Here is a 19,290-nt window from a genome sequence, read left to right as displayed (position 1 = left end):
TTATTTAGAAAATTGTTCAGTGTCATCATTAATATCAAAGTTTCTCTTGCATTGAAAGTATATTACAAAATGTTAACGGCACAGCAGAATACTTTATAGATGTGCACTATCAGGTGAATGTACTTTAACTGTCAGTTCGCTCTTGACTTTTTGTTTATATTTTATAAATACATGTTTTTCCTGTATGGTATTGAGAAGTGTTTTCATTTTTTTTTAAAACAGGATACATTAATTGTTTGGTCAGAAGCTGAAAACTATGATCTGGCTCTAAGTTTTCAAGAAAAAGCTGGCTGTGATGAAATTTGGGAAAAAATTTGTCAAGTAAGGTTTTTTAATATATCTTTATAACTGTGATTATGTACATTATTCATTTTTTTCTTTTCACTTCGGAAGAATGTATTAAAGTATGGAAAGGTAACTGAGATTTTAATGCTCTAACATGGATATTTATATGTATATTTCTTCGGACCTTACTCAGGTCCTAATTCATACTAAAGAAGTGCTCTGACATTGACCTATATCCTCAGTCTTGGACTCTTTATTGCAACTAATTATTTCACTTAAAATTATTAGCAGCAGCAACATCATCATAATTTTTAGGGTTTTTATGTAAACAAAGCTATGAATGTAACTCACTGAGGTAGAGTGCTTACCTAGCATACAGGAGGCCCTGGGGTCAGCTTCAACACTGAGTAAGCCATAATCCCAACAGTCAGGAGGCAAAGTCAAGAGGATCAGAGGCAGAAGGATCAGCTTCATAGGAGGTTTGGTCAGCCTAAGCAGTGAAACCTCAGAAGGGGAATGGGGCTTGGGAAATGAACTAATAGTGTAGTCTTTCTGTATAGCAGACAACACCTGCACTCAGCTACCCCTCACATTGATATGGAACATTACTTGCAGTTGATTCAGTAATAGTAAGTAGTACTATTATCTAAAACCCATGCTTTGTTTACAACTAAGCTTTCCCTTAATGTCTGTTTACTTTTCTTATGCTGCCACATTGTACCACTCACATCTCCTTGTCTTAGATGTTTTTTGGCTATGATACTTGGTAATTGGAATTTTAAATTTTTTTTTATGACACATCAGTTTCAATGACGACCTAGTACAGGTCTTTATTTCCAATGGATTAATTTTATTGTTGTTTGACTGTTACCGTTCTCACTTGAGCTTTTCTCTGTGATTCTATTTGTGATCAAATTTCACTGCACTTTCAGACTGGTTTCCAACTCTCTGTGATCCTCAGTCTTAGCCTCCCAAGAACTGAGGTTACAGGAACCGTTATACCCAGACTCTTCTAGTGATTCTTAATTGAAATCTAATTTTCTTTGGCTATTTTAATTCGTGACACATACTTCAAGAAACTGTAGCCAGGGACACTGATGAAAACCAGAGAATCAAGAGTTTATGGTCATCTCAGGTCAGGGGAGGGGGTGGAGATGAGATTTGAGACCACTCTAGACTACATGAGAAGCTCAAAAAAAAAACAAAACAAAGTGAATGCTCCTATTACCAATGACGTGTAGCCCTTGATCAGTAAAATTTTAGCAGGAAGCTTTCTTTTCCAAAATCTTATTACATATTGTTACTGAACATTATTAATATATACTATTAAATAACAGAACTCTGGTATTCAAACATCCAATACAGTGTTCGTATATTCGTCAAAATATACATGGAATAAAATTGAAATTGTTACTTGTCTTTAAACCTGTGAATAATTTTTATTTTGTTTCTTTCATGTGTTCCTCTAAAAGGCAGCTGTATTTTTAGCATATGAGATTCTCTATAAATTACTATTTCAGACCTAAAAAATGATCAAAATTGTTTACCTGTAATGTATTTTCAGCAAATATTTGACACTCTGGTCTTAGTTTACACTTTAATCCATGAAGTGACATTTATCTATGTAAAAGCACACTTGAAATATAAAACTGTTAAAATCACTAAATTAACAAAAATAAGAGAATACTATGGAAATATTTATAAAGTTGTTTGGAATATAGATTATAACATATAAAAGTAACTTTGTAAAATGATAAGCTTCAAATATTAGAAAAGTATATACAACTTTATTTAGAATTGCAGTGTTGGCTTATCTATATAATACAACATAGATGTGCATAGTAGATAATATTTTTAGTAATCAGCATATTAGATTATACCTTTCCAACTCAACCCTTACTACTTAATATATGGTTTGGAAAAAATATGTATGTGTGTGTGTGTGTGTGTGTGTGTGTGTGTAAATATATATATATATGCGACTTAGAGTTCATACATTTGTACTAATATTTTTAATTATTTCAATTTTTTTTACTTGTCTTTGTATGTATTGTGTGGGCACACATGTGCCACAGAACGTGTATGGAGGTTAGAATACAACTTGGCAGGGATCTGTTCTCTCCTGTAGGTAACAGAGATTGAACTGATGTCATCAGACTTGGAATCAAGTGCCTTTCCCTGCTAAACTAATTTGCTGTCCCCGTCATAGGAATTTTTACTAAAATTTTGTCTTAATGTTTTGACTCAGATAGGTCTGAAGGTTCACAAGACCACTTTTAGGTACAATAGTTGATTGAAAAGATTCAGAAGAACTCAACTGTTTCAGTAACTTTTATTCGCCTAATGTAATTGTTGTCTTTGATGATTACTGCCTCAGTCTGCTAACCTAAGTCTAGTCCTGGAAGCTTCTACCCTCCATATAATGTTTTCAGGCTCTGAGACTTACTAAGCTCACCCTTTCTTTTGCTTTCTGAACTCTGGCTGGTCAACTCTGACATTTTGGCTCTGCTGTTTTCTTTCCAAGCTGATGGATTCAGTCTGACTTCTCTCTTGGCCTCTGACTTTTTGCTCTGTTTGGCCTCAAACGAGCTCTAGCAGTATGTTTTAACCTTTCTCCTCCTTATTCTCTGACTCGTTCTGTCTTCTCCTGTGTCTAGCTTGTTGTCTTTCTGCAGCCTGTCTCTGTAAAACTCTTCCAGTAAAACTGCCTCCTCTCTTTCTCTCTTTTCCTCTTTTCTATGGTGCTCTCTTAAGTAGCCTTTTCTTCTCTGTTCTCATGAGAGTTGAGTATATCCTATTCTGTTGAGTCTTTCTCTGATTCATCACTTTCTCCACAACTCAAGTAGACATCACTTTCAAACTATGGGTGCATCTTGAATTCCAGCCAGAAGGATTAAAGCTCTGTGCTAAGGGCTCAGCCAAACCAGTGGGGGTGGGGGTGGGGAGGTTCAGTAAATAACAGTCTTGTTTCTAATTACAGTTTACTACTATAATAGCACATACAGATTTAAATCACCAAATAGGAAGAAGCTCATAGGGCAAAAGATCCAGGAGACTTCTCTACTTGAGTTTCCAAGTCTTTCTTCTGAATGTCATACAGATAGCATTTAAATCTCTCAGTCCCAGTGTGCAATAGCACAGTGAGCGTTGTCAGCCAGAGCAGTTTACCGAAGCATTTGTGTCCAGGATTGTCACTGGAGATAAGTCACATAAGGTTGGTTGACCTTAGACTCCAGCTCCTTCAGAGGTCAGGATCCTCATAATCTATAGAAACCAAAATAAGATACATTGTATGCATAGAATGATGCCTAGACTGATTACTCCATGTAATCAGTTGCCTTTTTAAATAGGACATTGCAAGTACATAGAAGTTGCCCATCAGGAACTGGGCAAGGGACAAATTTTCCTTTGGGTAACAACATTCCCTTGGCCAGAGTGCTCTTCCACCTAAGTGACCACAGGTGAGGGCTGTGAGATGTCTCAGTGGATGAAGGTGCTTACCACCTTAGTTTCATTCCTCCAAACACATGTAGGAGGAAAGAATCAGCTTGCTCAAGTTATCCTCTGACCTCCACAATATCTCCCGACAGAGAAAAAGTAAAACAATTCTTTTGATGATTAATATGTGTATCATTATGTTTCCTACATCTATGACTCTGTACTATGGGCCTTCAGTGCCTAAGAAGGCCAGAAAGTGTTGGATCTCTTGACCTGGAGTTGGAGATGGTTCAAAAAAATTGCTTAATAAAAAGGCCAGAAATCATAGCACACATTTTAATTCAGTACTAAAGAGACGGGCAAGTGGATCTCTGTGAATTCAAGGCCAGCCAGGACTACAAAGAGAGGCTCTGTCTCAAAAATGAAAGAAAGAAGTGAATCCAGCCCCTGACAAATCTGTGTCTTCCCCAGGCCAAGTCATTTTCTTTTAATATTACATCCTCAGGAAGCTTTAGTTTAAATTTCCAATATATTTGATTATCAGTATCTATCGTACAATTTATGTACATAAAAGTTGAGTCAAGAATATCACTGTTGTATCGTAATAGTATGGTGATAAATGGACCTAAGATGTAAGAGTCACTAGATTTGTTCCAGTTCCTCACTGCTTTGTAGGATGAGATGTCTCAGAGCAGTGTCACTCAGAGTTTAAAGGCTTCCTTTTGCCAGGTTCTAGAAACCTTGATAAATAAGGTTTTTTCCCTTCAGGCATCTGGTATAATTGAGCCAGTGTTAGTTCTTGCTCTTAGCCTTAGAGATGCAACATTGAGTTTCTTACTATATCTTCACTACCCATTTCTTTGCCCTCTGTTGTTATTTCTCCTCTGCATTTTCTTCTCACCCACAGTGGGATTACAAACACATACCCTGCTGTGTCCTGGATTGTTGGTTTCTAGGGCTGCACTTGAGGAGTTAAGGGTCCTCAGGCTTGCGTGGCAAGGGTTTACCAACTGAGTCATTGCCCCAGTCCTGACAGTGTCATTTTCTTAACTAGACTGGCCTTGAATGCCTGAGTCTACTGCCTTAACCTGACAATCCCTGAGCTTACAGGTGAACAAGTGTGCTCAGTGTTCAAGGCATTTTTACTTAAATTCAGTAGTCACTGATACGTGGTTTGATTTCCAGTGTTAATTTACTTTGTATTGTAAGATAACCAGCTTTACTTGGGTATTTTTAGGTTCAAGGTAAGGACCCATCAGTAGAAGTCACACAGGACCTCATTGATGAATCTGAAGAAGAACGATTTGAAGAAATGCCAGAAACTAGTCATCTAATTGACCTGCCCACATGTGAACTCAGTAAACTTGAAGAGATTGCTGACTTAGTTACCTCAGTTCTCTCCTCACCTATCCGTAGGGAAAAGCTGGCTCTGGCCTTGGAAAATGAAGGCTATATCAAAAAACTACTACAGCTATTCCAAGCTTGTGAGAACCTAGAAAACACTGAAGGCTTACACCATCTGTATGAAATTATTAGAGGAATCTTATTCCTAAATAAGGCAACACTTTTTGAGGTAATGTTTTCTGATGAGTGTATCATGGATGTCGTGGGATGCCTTGAATATGATCCTGCTTTGGCTCAGCCAAAAAGACATAGAGAATTCTTAACTAAAACTGCAAAGTTTAAGGAAGTTATACCAATAACAGATTCGGAACTAAGGCAAAAAATACATCAGACTTACAGGGTACAGTACATTCAGGACATCATTTTGCCTACACCATCTGTTTTTGAAGAAAATTTCCTTTCTACTCTTACATCTTTTATTTTCTTCAACAAAGTTGAAATAGTCAGCATGCTGCAGGTAAGTAAATTATTTTTCACATATTTTCAAGTATTTTGCTCCTAATAATTTAATCAGGTGATAAAGATTTATTGTATTTAAATGTTCCACCAAATGTAGAAAAAGCATGGCTGACATGATTGTGTGTGTGTGTGTTTTAGTATAAGGTACTTTTCTATTTTTTAATTACATTTATTATGTATGTGCATGTATACTGCACTTTGTTGGTGGGCATGTCAGGACAGCTTTTAGGAGTTGGTTCTATCCTTCCAACATGAGGCTCCCAAGGATTGAATTTAGGTCATTAGGCCTAACAGCAAGTGCCTTTTTACTCACTGAGCCATCTCCCGGGCCCTGGGTCTAATGAAATCCAAGCTGATCTTGAACTCACAATGCATCTGAGAATAACTCCTAATTTCTGGGATTTCACACATGTACCACCACTCCTGGGCCCTACCTATCAATTTTTCATTATTCTTCAGTAATAGGTATAAGGAAAGTTAAATACATATATTAGGTTATTTTTATGGTAAATAGGATCTGGTATTTTTGTGGTTTCTCTGTGTGTTGTTGCGCTGGCCTCTAATTTTCCTCTCTTAGCTTCCTGAACACAATGATTTGTCATGTGACCTACTGTACATTTCAGGATACTATTTTACTTGCAGACAGAAAATCAGTCTCAGGAAGTTGGAAATAAAGTCATATTGTGGAGTTAATATAAAGGACATCAGATTCTCAAATATAGCTTTCAATTGATTGCCTGACTTTAGAAGTGTTTCCAGATCCACAATAGTAAATCACAACTTTTTTTATATTTGAAAAGTAAGATCTAGAAATGTAGCTGAATGGTAGAGAGTGCATGCCTATCATGTGTAAGGCCCTGATTCAGTTCCCAGTACTGCTAAAAATACGATAAATAGGTTATAGAAACTAAGCTATAAATATTTGTAAAAGTTTGCATGTCACTTTACATATTTAAAATTCTTATTTGTGAAATTTATGATATAAAGCAAAACTTTAAAGGAAGTTTTTTTTTTATTTTTGGTTTGGGGGTTTGTTTGTTTTTGTTAAGACTGGGTCTCACTAGTAGCTTTGACTGGCCTGAAATTCACTATGTAGACTTTGAACTCTTAGTGATTCTGCCTTCTGAGTGCTGGGATTAAAGGCTTATGCTACCTAGCCAAGAAATTTGTATTTATTTATGATCCATGAAATTGTTATTAATTATAAACTACCTGCTGTTTTTCTAAGATTTACCACTTAATTATCTTTTACTTGCCTACAGTGACACTGAAATCTAGTTCCAATAGTGTAGGAGGAAGAAAAAAATTAAGACTGAAGCCAGTTGTCTTTAAATGCTCTTTTTCCCCCTCTAAAATTGATTTCTATTATTTTTAATTGAACCTGTATGCACACACACACACACACATGTGTGCGCGCATGCTGGCACATACATGTAAGTGCTGAGTGCTTATTTTCTAAAGCCCACTTCCAAGGCTTCTATGAAGAAATGTTTCATTAGATACTAGATATTCCCAGATATCATTATAGCTATGTTGTTTGTATACCTATATCTTTTTTTAAGAGTGTTTTAATATGTTGTATGAGTTAAATAAGGGGAGATTGAACACACTATATCTCATTGAAGCAAAATGAGGTAGAGCAAAAGTACATAAGTAATAGCCTGTTAGGTTAGTTATCCAAAACGTAGTTTAAAAAAGTTATATAAACTTAGTATATGTGTGTGTGCGCTCGCGGCCGCGCGCGCGTGTGTGTGTGTGTGTGTGTGTGTGTGTGTGTGTGTGTGCGCGCTCGCGGCCACGCGTGTGTGTGTGTGTGTGTGTGTGTGTGTGTGTGTGTGTGTGTTCGTGTGTGTGTGTATAAAGGAAATATATTAATGAAATGTAAATGCAACAAAGCTGCTCCAGGGTAAGACCACTTTCAGAACAAGAACGTTTCTCTTCCTCCCAGGGATGATACAGGATAGCAATCTTAACTGTTTAATATATACATTTATGAAAGCACTAGTGCACTGGTTTCAACTTCCCTAATGCTATAACCCTCTAAGACTGTTCCTCATGTTGTGGTGACCCTCAACTACAAAATTATTTTTGTTACTACATCATAACTAATTTTGCTACTGTCATGAATCATATATTAAATATCTGATATGCGGCATATGTGACCTGTTAAAGGGTCATTGACCCCCAGAGGGGTCAGGAGCCACAGATTGAGAACCTCTGCACTAGTGTGATTATGAGCTCCTGGTACGTATTGTAATACCTATTGACCTCTCAGCTCATAAGAGGAATATAAGAATTTTCTCTTTTTCTATTTTAGTTTTTCAAGACAGGGTTTCTCAGTGTAGCCCTGGGTGTCCTGAAACTCACTCTGTAGACCAGGCTAACCTTGAACTTAGACAGAGAGATCTGCCTCTTGCTGCCTCCTTTTTTTTTTATTTATTTATTTATTATTATATGTAAGTACACTGTAGCTGTCTTCAGACACTCCAGAAGAGGGCGCCAGAGGGCACCAGATCTCGTTACGGATGGTTGTGAGCCACCATGTGGTTGCTGGGATTTGAACTCTGGACCTTCGGAAGAGCAGTCGGGTGCTCTTACCCACTGAGCCATCTCACCAGCCCTCTTGCTGCCTCCTTATTTGCTCAGATTGAAGGCATATGACACCTCTACCCAGCAGATAAGAATTTTCTTAATGTGAAAATTTTGGCTACAAATGAAAAACCCCAAGGCCCACACTTGAAAAATATACTTCAAACATATTTCATAAATTGCTAACAGCCAGTAAAATAAGGTTATTTTATAAGCAGCTACAAGATAAGATCACTTTCAGAACAGGAAGTTTAAATTTCTCTTTCTCCCAGAAATGATAGAGGACAGCAGTCTTCAAGTGTGACATTTTAACAAATGTCACATATATTCCCAATGTCCACAGGTAAGAGTTGAACTTAATGCCAACCCATCAGAATCTCTGGCCTACACCCTCATTATAGAAAATGAGGTTTCAGCCCTGAGATGTCTCTAATTTTTGATTTTGCTTTCTAGTTAAATATATAAGGTTTTTAAGTGCCTTCTTAAAAACTGATGTGTAAGGTTGTGTCCTTGCATCCAGGGAGTGCTTTAGACCCATTTCATGTTCTTTCCCATATTGACTGATCCTGCTTCTCTTCAGCTCTTATGCTTCAATTTAAGAGCATAGACAAGGAACTTTTATTTTTAAGATGTTCTTTTTATAATCAAGTGGGTCTATATGGGTTTGTGCACATGATAGTAGTGTTCATAGAGACCAGAGTAGGGTATAGGATTCTCTAGAATAAGTCATTGTGAGTTACCTGAGGTAGATGGGAGTTATACTGTTGTCTCTGCAATTGCAATGTGTGTCCTCCCACCAGTTCCAGGAGTAGGTTCTAACTCCATTTCTACCACTCACTAGATCCTATCTCCTGGAATCTAAAATTGGACTGAGCACCTTCAAAGTAGTGTTATTTTTACAACACTGACCACATTTAAAGATGGTTGTTTGTTTGTTTGTTCTACCTGCATTTACATTATTCTAACAAAAGTGGTGCTAAGGATCAATTTCACTGCTAGACAAGCACTCTGAGCTACGTACCAGCCCTGGTCTAGAACTGTTTCCCCACAGGTTTTGTTGTCTAGAAAAGTACCCACATATACTGTGACACTTATGTCTTACAAAAACAAAAGCTTTTAAGACTTACAGAAAAGAAAATTTTAAATGACCTAAAGTGATAATTTTAACAACTTAGAGAAGAAAGGATTTAGGAAAAAGCAGTCAGTTACATGCTTCCTAATAATGAACCCTGAAACATGCTTTGTAATTTAATGAAATCAGAAAAATTATGCCTTATTATAAACTGGAAACATAGACTAGGATTCAACATTCTCCCAGTGAACATATTTGAGATTGCATTTATGAATAGTTCCTGCACTTTTGGCTGTCACCTCATAAGTGCCGAGTTGTTTACAAAGAATTTAGGGAGAAGATTGCATTTACTGAGACATGGGAACTTTCTCCTCTGAAAATATACTGAAACACTAAACACCCTTTAGGAGGAAAGAATGAAAATTTAGTCTAAGATACGTGGCAAAACATAAAGGATGTGAATGGGGGAATACAAACTTGATAGATACTACAATTATATTTTTAGAACAGGCCACTTGAAATGATAGAAATTACATTTCATAGAAGTGGGTTTTAAATTATGCTTGTTCTCTAAATGTATCAAGCCATAATATATAATGTCTAAAAGGATTCTATGAAATACATAAAGAAGCATCATTCTGAGTCAGACTGATTTTAAAATCCTATTTATCTCTTTATACTTTGTCTTTGAGTACTTCCCATTGATGCTTTCTGTGGTACTTGCAAACTACTCGCTTTGTCTTCAAATCATGTCTAAATGTTGTTTTTAATACAAATATGTGTAGTAAATTAGTACAGCTGCTGTTTCTTTATCCTAGCTAGTTCCCAGTAACAACGCAGAGACACAAAGATTTATTTTCAGGCTTTGCCTTAATACCTGGGCAGTTAAATGACCTATCTTAAATCCCCTAAGATAATCTGGTTACCTCCCAGCCAACATACCCACAGTAGGGTCTCCTGTTCTCAAGCTGAACTCTCATGAACTCCTTCCTTCCTCCTCATGACCAATCTGAATTTCTATTCCTCCCCTCCTTCTGTCCTTCCCTCCTTCCCTTCCTCCCTTCTTCTCTCTCTCCCTCCCTCCCCTCTTTTTCTCTCTCCCTCCCTCCCCTCCCTCTCTTCACCCTCCTCCTTCCCCTAGCTGGCAGAAGTCCCTCCCTATTCTCTCTTCTGCCCAGCCATTGGGTGATCAGTTTGTATTGACAAGGCAGAGAATCGATGATAAGAATTGTTTACACAAACTTGAGACATAAGCATTGCAATGTCTTGTCTAATTGAAAAAGATATGAGGGCAGAGAAATCAGTATTTGAACAGATATGTCCTCTACCTAATTTCAGAAACAGTTTAAGGGATCCTTAGTTAATTAATGATCCATATTTTTAAAGGACAAATTCTTGAAATACATCTTTTATATCTGGTAATTTGATTTTACTATTTGTCAGAAATATTACTATTAGAAGTATTTTAAAACATGTTAATTTAACTTAAATTTATAGAAATTACATTTCACAGGGAAGGGTTTTGAGAATATAATGAAAGCTTAAAAGCTTTATTTTTATAAAATAAAATGTTTTATAAAAACATTTCAAAAGTTGTTTTTAGCAAATATCTAAAGTGAATTTCAACATTATATGATTTTACTTCATATTTTTTTATTGTGAAAAATATAGGCAAACTGAAGAAAATTACTTGCCTAACTAAAACAAGCACAATTATGATGTAAATATCACTCCCACAGTTTAGACATATAAATTTATATTAAAAAGTTATCATGCTGGGCAGTGGTGGCGCACGCCTTTAGTCCTAGCACTTGGGAGGCAGACAGGTTTCTGACTTCAAGGCCAGCCTGGCAGTCTGGTCTACAGAATGAGTTCCAGGATAGCTAGGGCTACACAGAGAAACCCTGTCTCAAAAAAAAAAAAAAAAAAAAAAGTCATCAAAATTAATTTTATAATGAAAATAAAAAGGGTGTGTGCGTGTGTGTGTGTGTGTGTATATATATGTACACACACACGCACACATACTTGGTCTGGATCTGTAGGTCAGTGGTAGATTGCTTGCCTAGCATGCACAATGCCATGGGTTTGATCCCATGCTCTATGTATTCTTTTAATGAGCACTTAGAGAAATTAACACCTGTCATCAAAAGACAGACAGATCGGAGTCATCAAAATACAATTACCATAGTGATTTGTCATTTTAGTTTATCCTAGGCCGTGGATTAAAGTGCTCTGTAAATTCCCACCTTAAGACTTTGTACCTGCTGCCATAGTCCAGCTTCCTTCACTGATACACTTAAGCCCCATCGTGTTATTTTCTTTTTTTCTGGTACTATATGAACTGACAGTGAGATCCTCAGATTTATTTGAGATATGTTCAAATTAAGAGTAAGTAAAGATTGAGTTAGAAGTTAGAAAAGTGCTCCAAATGAAAAGTAAATGAATTCACTGTCTACCTCCTGTTGGCCTGGTGTAGCCCTGTGGTAGTATTTCTAGCTGAGTGTGTATTAGCAGGGAACTTAAGTAGCAGTTCTCAGAAAACATTACCTATATTCTCACACTTCAGGTTTCATACTGAAAATGCTTTTGAATTTTAGTCTGTTTGCTATACTTTGTGTAAGGCATATGCATAATGTAACTATTCTTCTGTTGATATTTCATAGTGATTATTTCTTCTCATGTAGGAAGATGAGAAGTTTTTGTCTGAAGTTTTTGCACAATTAACAGATGAAGCTACAGATGATGATAAACGGCGCGAGTTGGTAAGTTCCTTGTTCAAAGTTTCTAAAACTTGTTTTTACATGTTTCAGTAAACTCTTTGAGATATATGTGCTTCATTGTCCCTCCTCAGGGAAATTTGAATACCTTATATCATGACAGAACTACAGATTTTTTTTTATAGTAGTAGGTATTTACATAATGGAGAAGGAAAATACTTCTAAAATAAATGAATGGTAAATTTTTTGGTTCCTTAGAAATATTTAGCTTTTTGATACATTTATAAAGAGGTTTTAGGAGGCATCAAGTTTGTTTTGCCTTTCTTTTAAGAGGTAACTATTTTAGAGGTGAAAGTAACAATTACTGTTAACCAGATGTTGCCTTCTTTGAAATGTAATCAAATTGCAGATTTTACAAAATAATGCAAGACAATTAAAATTGGTGTTGGTGTGATGGTGCACACATTGAATCCTAGCACTTGAAAGGCAAAGGCATTCAGATCTCTGAGTTCAAGGCCAGCTTGATCTACAGAGTGAGTTCCAAGACTGGGCTATACAGAGAAACACTTTGTCCTGAAAAACCAAGACTAAATTTAAAAATTTTAATTATCTTTGGTAGTTATTGAGAGGACTACTAAGTTTTCTGGTTGTAAAATTAGTATTTTGAAGTAGAGAATCATCTGTTCTTGTCAGTACTTAAATCTTCGTTGTGCTTTTTGTAGTACCCTTGGTAAACCAGGCACTGTTTTTTGTAGGATTTTTTTATGCAAATGCCTTACATAACAGTCATATGTTTAGAGCAGATCAATGTTTGACAAATAAAGCTAAGTTTACTTTAAATGTGATGCTTGTTTTGTGAGTATGTATATACACATGCATATATGTGTGATATATGTATATATATATATATATATATCGAGAGAGAGACTTAGACTTATATTTTACAGTTGGAGGAGTAGCGTGCACACCTTCATGCATGAGTGGAAATCAGAGGACAACTTATGGGAGTTGGCCTCTCTTCCTATCATGTGGGTTCTAGGGATTGATAGCAAAAAACTAACCTCTGAGCCATCTGGTCTACCCTGTGCTTTGCTTTTAAAAAGACACAGTTTATCAACTGTTGTCTAGACTCAAACTACTAATTCTTCCACCTCAGTGCTGGGAATATATATAGTATAAGACACTATACTCAGATTAGCTTTTAATATATTTCTTAAATGTAGATTTTGAGGAACCAGTATATGTGAAAAGATAAGATGCTTCAGAATAATGAATTCTGTACTATGCTAGCTAATCTTTTAGTGTGCTTGATTTTATTTTCATGTTTATTGATTTCTTACTTTATTTTACTTTACAGGTTAATTTCTTCAAAGAATTTTGTGCATTTTCTCAGACATTGCAACCTCAGAACAGGGATGCTTTTTTCAAAACCTTAGCAAAATTGGGAATTCTTCCAGCTCTTGAAATTGTAATGGTAATTGTGGTTTCTTCTGTGCTTTTGAAGCAGTAAATTTGTCATAGATTCATATTTTGGATGGTAAAATACTTAACATAGTCCTAACTTATCATTTAGTTATTGATCTGATACTGAGTCATCACAAGAATGATTTCATTTACCAGATTTGTACCATCAGTGTTTGTGTTGGTTTTTCAAAGACTATTGTCTTTCCTTGAGTGACACTATTTCATAGAATTGGGTAAGTTGTCCTCCATTTTCAGTCCAGTTAGCAGAGTGAGGAAGGACTGAACCAATGGGCTTAAGCTTCCATATAAGAGTAGGCTGTAGTTCTCTGATTTCAGTTTGATGGATTTGATTCATAGATGTTCATATGAAAACTTAAATAATAACCTTAAATATTCATTTTAAAATAAGTGTTTTGTTTCTTCATATATGTGTCTATTTACATAAACATATGTTGCATGTGTGCCAGTGCCAGTGGATTACAGGTGTGCACCACTATATTCAGCTCCATGCTGACTTAGGTATAAAGTCTATTTCTTTTGGATGGCAAAACTTATTAAAATTTGTACTGAGCTGCTCCCAAATGCTAACATTTATAGAAAGAAAGGAAGAAAAAGATATTTTGATTCAGTTTAGTGTGTTAGTCTAAAAATTGGGAGATAATAAATCCATTTAGAGAAGGAAACAGATTGTAAATTGAAGTTTATTTTTAATCTAAAAATCTGAGAGGTTATTCATGGATTAGAGAGAGAAGAGGGGAATGCAAGAATAACCTTTGTTAACAGTCTCTAACCTGGTTTTCCTTTTACTAGGGCATGGATGACTTGCAAGTCAGATCAGCTGCTACAGATATATTTTCTTATCTGGTGGAGTTTAGTCCATCCATGGTCCGAGAATTTGTGATGCAAGAAGCCCAGCAGAGTGATGATGTGAGTAACAACCCTGCAGTTTTGTTTTTTTTGTTTTGGTTTTTCGAGACAGGGTTTCTCTGTATAGTCCTGGCTGTCCTGGAACTCACTTTGTAGACCAGGCTGGCCTCGAACTCAGAAATCCGCCTGCCTCTGCCTCCCAAGTGCTGGGATTAAAGGCGTGCGCCACCACGCCCAGCTAACCCTGCAGTTTTACATGTGTTACCATGGAGAAGTGCCTAACTGTTGCAAAAAATTCGTAACCATAATCTTAAATTTCTTAATATACTGATGACTGACATTTTAATCCCTAAGGAAATGTGCAGACCTTGTATAACTAAGAATTTGTTTTTATTTACTCATTTCCTATTTTTAAATAGACTAAAAGTTGAATAATAAGAAAAATGTTATATCTTCCCACTATAAAAATGTTTAAAAATTTGCCCTTAAACTATAGCAGGAACCAAGTGAACATTTAGCTGAAGGTATAAATCTGCCTGCCTCTACGTCCAGAGTGCTGGGATTAAAGGCATGTGCACAGTAATCAGCTAGGTATATTACAGTTTTACATGTTATGTCTTAATATCTGTTAACATTTTTACTTTGTCTTTTCTTGGTTGTTTCCTATGTTTCTTGGTTGGGGAGTGATGTTTGTTTGTTGTTTTTCTGATAGTTGTTTTAAGGTTTGTCTGTATATGTCAAGCAGGTACCACTCTGTGGCCAAGAGATGTCCTTAGATCCTTTGAGTCTAGAATTACAAACAGCTGTCAGCTACCCAGCTTTGGTGCTGGGAAACAAACTTGAGCCCTCTGCTTTTACTTTGAGCCACTTAACATGTGCACCAGATTGTCTGAATTCACAGCCCTGCCTGCTTCAGCCTCTCAAGTGCTGTGATGCAGACATGTGTCACCATTACTGCTTCCATCTTTTTACAAAGTTTGTAGTAGTGCTATAATTTAGACAATAAAGAAGTCATATTTTGGGCATTGCGTCCCATACTTCAGCATTTCTTGGGGCTGAAACAAAAGGATTACCACAAGCTGAGGGCCAGCCCACGCTTTCTAACATCCTCTGTAGAGTAAGACAAGACCCTGTGTGAATCCACCCCGAAAAGACTTTTTAGAAGTATGTTACTGTGGTGGGGGTTTTATGTTTTGTTTGGGGATGTTTGTTTGTTTGTTTGTTTGTTTTTTGGAGGGTTCCATCCTCAGAACCCATATAAAGGTGGAAAGCAATCATCATCCTTGATCTCCGTGATTTACACACACATACACACACCAGAACAAAAAGGCTTTCAAACACACATACACTGCACACAGATATGCTAAGAACATAACACACTTGTATTGCAGTAAAGGTAGTAGTAAGTCACTTGATGACACTGTCCTCAAATCTTGTAAAAAGTCTCGAGCTGAGTTGCTGCTAGTCCTTTTTCTAGGAAGAGTTTTCTGTTTAAAGATTGAAATGAAAGGTTTTAGGGTCACATATTCTGTGATCATAAATGTTTGATCAACCTCTTGATTTATACTGGAGCTAAAACCTAGAATGCTAACAGTAAACAGTCTCTCTCTCCCTCCCTCCGTCCCTCCGTGTGTGTGTGTGTGTGTGTGTGTGTGTTTTCACTCTAAATATTTTCAGAACATTGGAAAATGAAGAAAACTTCTAAGAAGCTATTCGATGCTTTGTTTTTTCTATGCTCTGGTTTTATTCTTTGAGTTGGTGTGTTTGTCTTATATCAAGGTCTTATGGAAGCATATTTTCTTTCAGGATGTACTTCTTATTAATGTGGTGATTGAACAGATGATTTGTGATACTGACCCTGAGCTAGGAGGTGCTGTTCAGTTAATGGGACTTCTTCGTACTCTCATTGATCCAGAGAACATGTTGGCTACAACTAATGTAAGAACTCATACCGAGATTAAAAATGTTCTGGCCCAATCAGTCTTAAAGAGTTCTAAAATAAGATTTTTAGAAACAGCACATACTTTGATAAGTATTTGTATTTAAAAAGCAATGATATCTTTATAACAATTTTTAGTAAATACAGCATTGTTATCTGTTTAATTCCTTTTTTCTTGTTAACTTTTTCCTTTATTTACTCGGGGTAGAAGGCATGCCGTGAGATATGCATGCAGGTTCAAGGATAACTTGCAGGCATTAGCTCTGTACTTCTTCTACCAAACTCAGACTTGATCATGCTTGCCAGCAAATGCTATTTTTTTTTTCAACCTGCTGAGCCACCTCACTGGCCCAGAAATGTTAATTGGATTAATTTAGTTTTTGTTTCTTGTCTTTTGTATGCTAACTAGTTTTTAAAACTTGTGCATAGCAGTGTGAACATATTAATACTGCATTGTATTTTAAGCAGATAAGGTGGCAGCTTTATGTTATCACAATAAAAAGCAAGAAAATTGATATAAACCCAGTGTGGTTAATTAAATAAATCATGAAAAGTTCAAGGATTCCAGAATATTAGTAGTGTGGCTATTTCAGTATAAAAGACCATTTTTCCTTAGTAAAATTTCCTCATAATTAAAAAATATGTATATTATTTTTAAATTGCTATAAATTAAGAGGCCCAGTTATTTAATAAAATAGTGATAGAAATTAGGAATTGTTTTCTAAATTAAAACTTTTAGTCTTTAAGGAACAGATTTGAATTTCATCTTTTCTAAGATGATAAATTGCTTCAGTAGGTTTTCAGATTCAGATAGGTAAAGCAGCAGTGCCTCTTCTCTATCACTCACACACACACTCACGTCTTGGGGAATGAACCCTCAAGACCTACACATTGTATGTAGTCAAATGCTTAAGCATCAAAGTACATTCACCAGTTGTCATGCTCCAATTTTTAATCATCCAAAATATTTAAAATTTGTATTTCCCAGTTTTAGAAAGGTGACTCGGCAGATTTAAATATTTGGTACTCTTGCAGAAAAGTACAGTTCAGTTCCCTGAAGCCATGTTAGGCAGTTGAAAACCACCAGAGAAACCAGTCCCCCTTCCGGCCTTTATAGGCATCCACATACATGTGTACACATGCAACAACCTGAATGAAAATACAATTTTAAAATCATGACCCTCACAGCTTCCAAGTCCCAGTGCATTGCTATTAGTTGTGATCACTATGCTGTTCAGGAAGTTGGTGTCTTCTTCATTACACTTAAGATCTCCAGCATTTTTGAAAAAACAGTTGTTCTGAATTTCCTTGGAAAAACTTTCTACTGTTGTATGGGTTTCTTTCACCGTTAATGTCTATCTAATTTGAGTTATTAGACTTCATATCTGTGGGATTGAGATTGAAGTCTATGTATCTAAGTTTGCTTCTATCACTCTAGGTAGTTAAAGTACTGTTGTTAGAGTCTGACCTTCACTGCGAACTCTTGAAGATGTCTTTTAAATGCAAAGGTAATGAAGTACTCTACTAAACTTTTTTTTTTTTCCAGAAAACTGAAAAGAGTGAGTTCTTAAATTTCTTCTACAACCATTGTATGCATGTTCTCACAGCTCCACTTTTGACCAATACGTCAGAAGACAAATGCGAGAAAGGTAAGTTCTCCTGTTTATTTCCTTATAATGGCCATCAAGTATTACTTGGTACTTTATATTATAGGGAAATTATTACTGAGAGATTTAATGTGCATTATGAAGTCATGGTTGTCCTTGTTTCTGGGTATCTTTGGTAAGAACTATCAGTGCATAATATGTGGAACAGGGTTTTCTTCTTACGTGTTTTTGTTGCTTCTCCATATTTGTTGCATAAGTTATACTCAAAGCTTACAAATGCCATTTTCTAGTTTATAAATCAAAGCGGAATAAAGACAAAGATAGTTTCAAAATAATCTGAAAACAGAACTATTTAGACATTTGTAGCTGTATGGATCTATTTAGGCAGCAATTATTAGTTTATTAGAATAAACAATGAAGGAAGCCCATGGCCAGATATGGTGGCAACAGCCTTATAATCTCAGTACTAAAAGGTGGAGGCAAGATCAGGAATTCAAAGCTAAGTAGCTTAGTAGCTAAGGCCAGTCTGGGCTCTGAGTCACTGTCTTAAAGGTGGTGAGTGAAGACAGTCAAGATAATGTTTATGAAATTAGTAAAAATTATAACTTAGGCATACCTTATTTAGTAATTCTCGTTGTTTTGCGATTATATTCCCTAAGGAGTATTTTTACATTTTCATGCTTAGTTCAGCACTGTTACTATATTACTTATGATATCAAAATGAACATAGTGTAGAATATGTAAAAACTGCCGTTAAAATAATTAAAATGAAGCTGGGCAGTGGCGGCGCACGCCTTTGATCCCAGCACTTGGGAGGCAGAGGCAGGCTGATTTCTGAGTTCAAGGCCAGCCTGGTGTACAGAGTGAGTTCCAGGACAGCCAAGGCTAAACAGAGAAACCCTGTCTCGAACAAAATAATAATAATAATAATAATAATAATAATAAAATGAATTTTGATGTAGCAGCTTATTAAAAACCACCAAATTAAGTAAGAAAAAGCATATGCATATACCAGATTTTTGGTGCAGTATGTAAGTTAAAATAATGCATTTTAATGTTCATTTTAACAATTCTACCACATACAAAATATAGCTAATTCTATTAATAGATATGTATGTACAACCTTTATCTCAAAACTAACTTAACATACTTCTTTTCTGATTCAGAAAAAAAATCTATAGAGTTAGAGTTGGCCCTTGAACTTCTCGGTCCTACTGCAGCACAGTGGAGTTTCTAAGGATATACTCAAGAGTTTTGTCTCTTGTGCTGGTTTATGTTCTTGTGGCATGCGCAATGTATTGTTTTTCAGTTTCAATTTTGATTTACATTTATTTCTATTTTAGGTATAACTCTGTTTTTAAGATCTATTCATGGTGATGTCTAGGATTCTGAGATGCTTTAAATCTTGCTTAGTATTCTTTGCCTATTAGTATTCTTCTTCCTGTACAT

The 19,290-nt window shown here is 35.9% G+C and overlaps 1 protein-coding gene across 3 annotated transcripts in view; it reads left to right on the top strand.

The window, feature by feature from the left end:
* Nucleotides 1-19,290, top strand: part of Ppp4r3b (protein phosphatase 4 regulatory subunit 3B) — a 46,483-nt gene that overhangs the window by 9,883 nt on the left and 17,310 nt on the right. For 2 of the 3 annotated variants that reach the window (XM_021176119.3, XM_021176118.3), the window contains exons 3-9: nt 223-321; nt 4,961-5,584; nt 11,932-12,009; nt 13,322-13,438; nt 14,239-14,355; nt 16,102-16,233; nt 17,781-17,883. In XM_021176119.3, coding sequence (XP_021031778.1) covers nt 223-321; nt 4,961-5,584; nt 11,932-12,009; nt 13,322-13,438; nt 14,239-14,355; nt 16,102-16,233; nt 17,781-17,883 — 1,270 coding nt within the window. The remainder of the gene's footprint in view (nt 1-222; nt 322-4,960; nt 5,585-11,931; nt 12,010-13,321; nt 13,439-14,238; nt 14,356-16,101; nt 16,234-17,780; nt 17,884-19,290) is intronic. The other variant, XM_029484032.2, reaches the window with a different exon arrangement.

Source organism: Mus caroli, unplaced genomic scaffold (genome assembly GCF_978045245.1).
Source record: "Mus caroli unplaced genomic scaffold, Mus_caroli_1 scaffold_13, whole genome shotgun sequence".
Classification (NCBI taxonomy): domain Eukaryota; kingdom Metazoa; phylum Chordata; class Mammalia; order Rodentia; family Muridae; genus Mus; species Mus caroli.
This window is presented reverse-complemented; position numbering and strand designations above follow the sequence as displayed.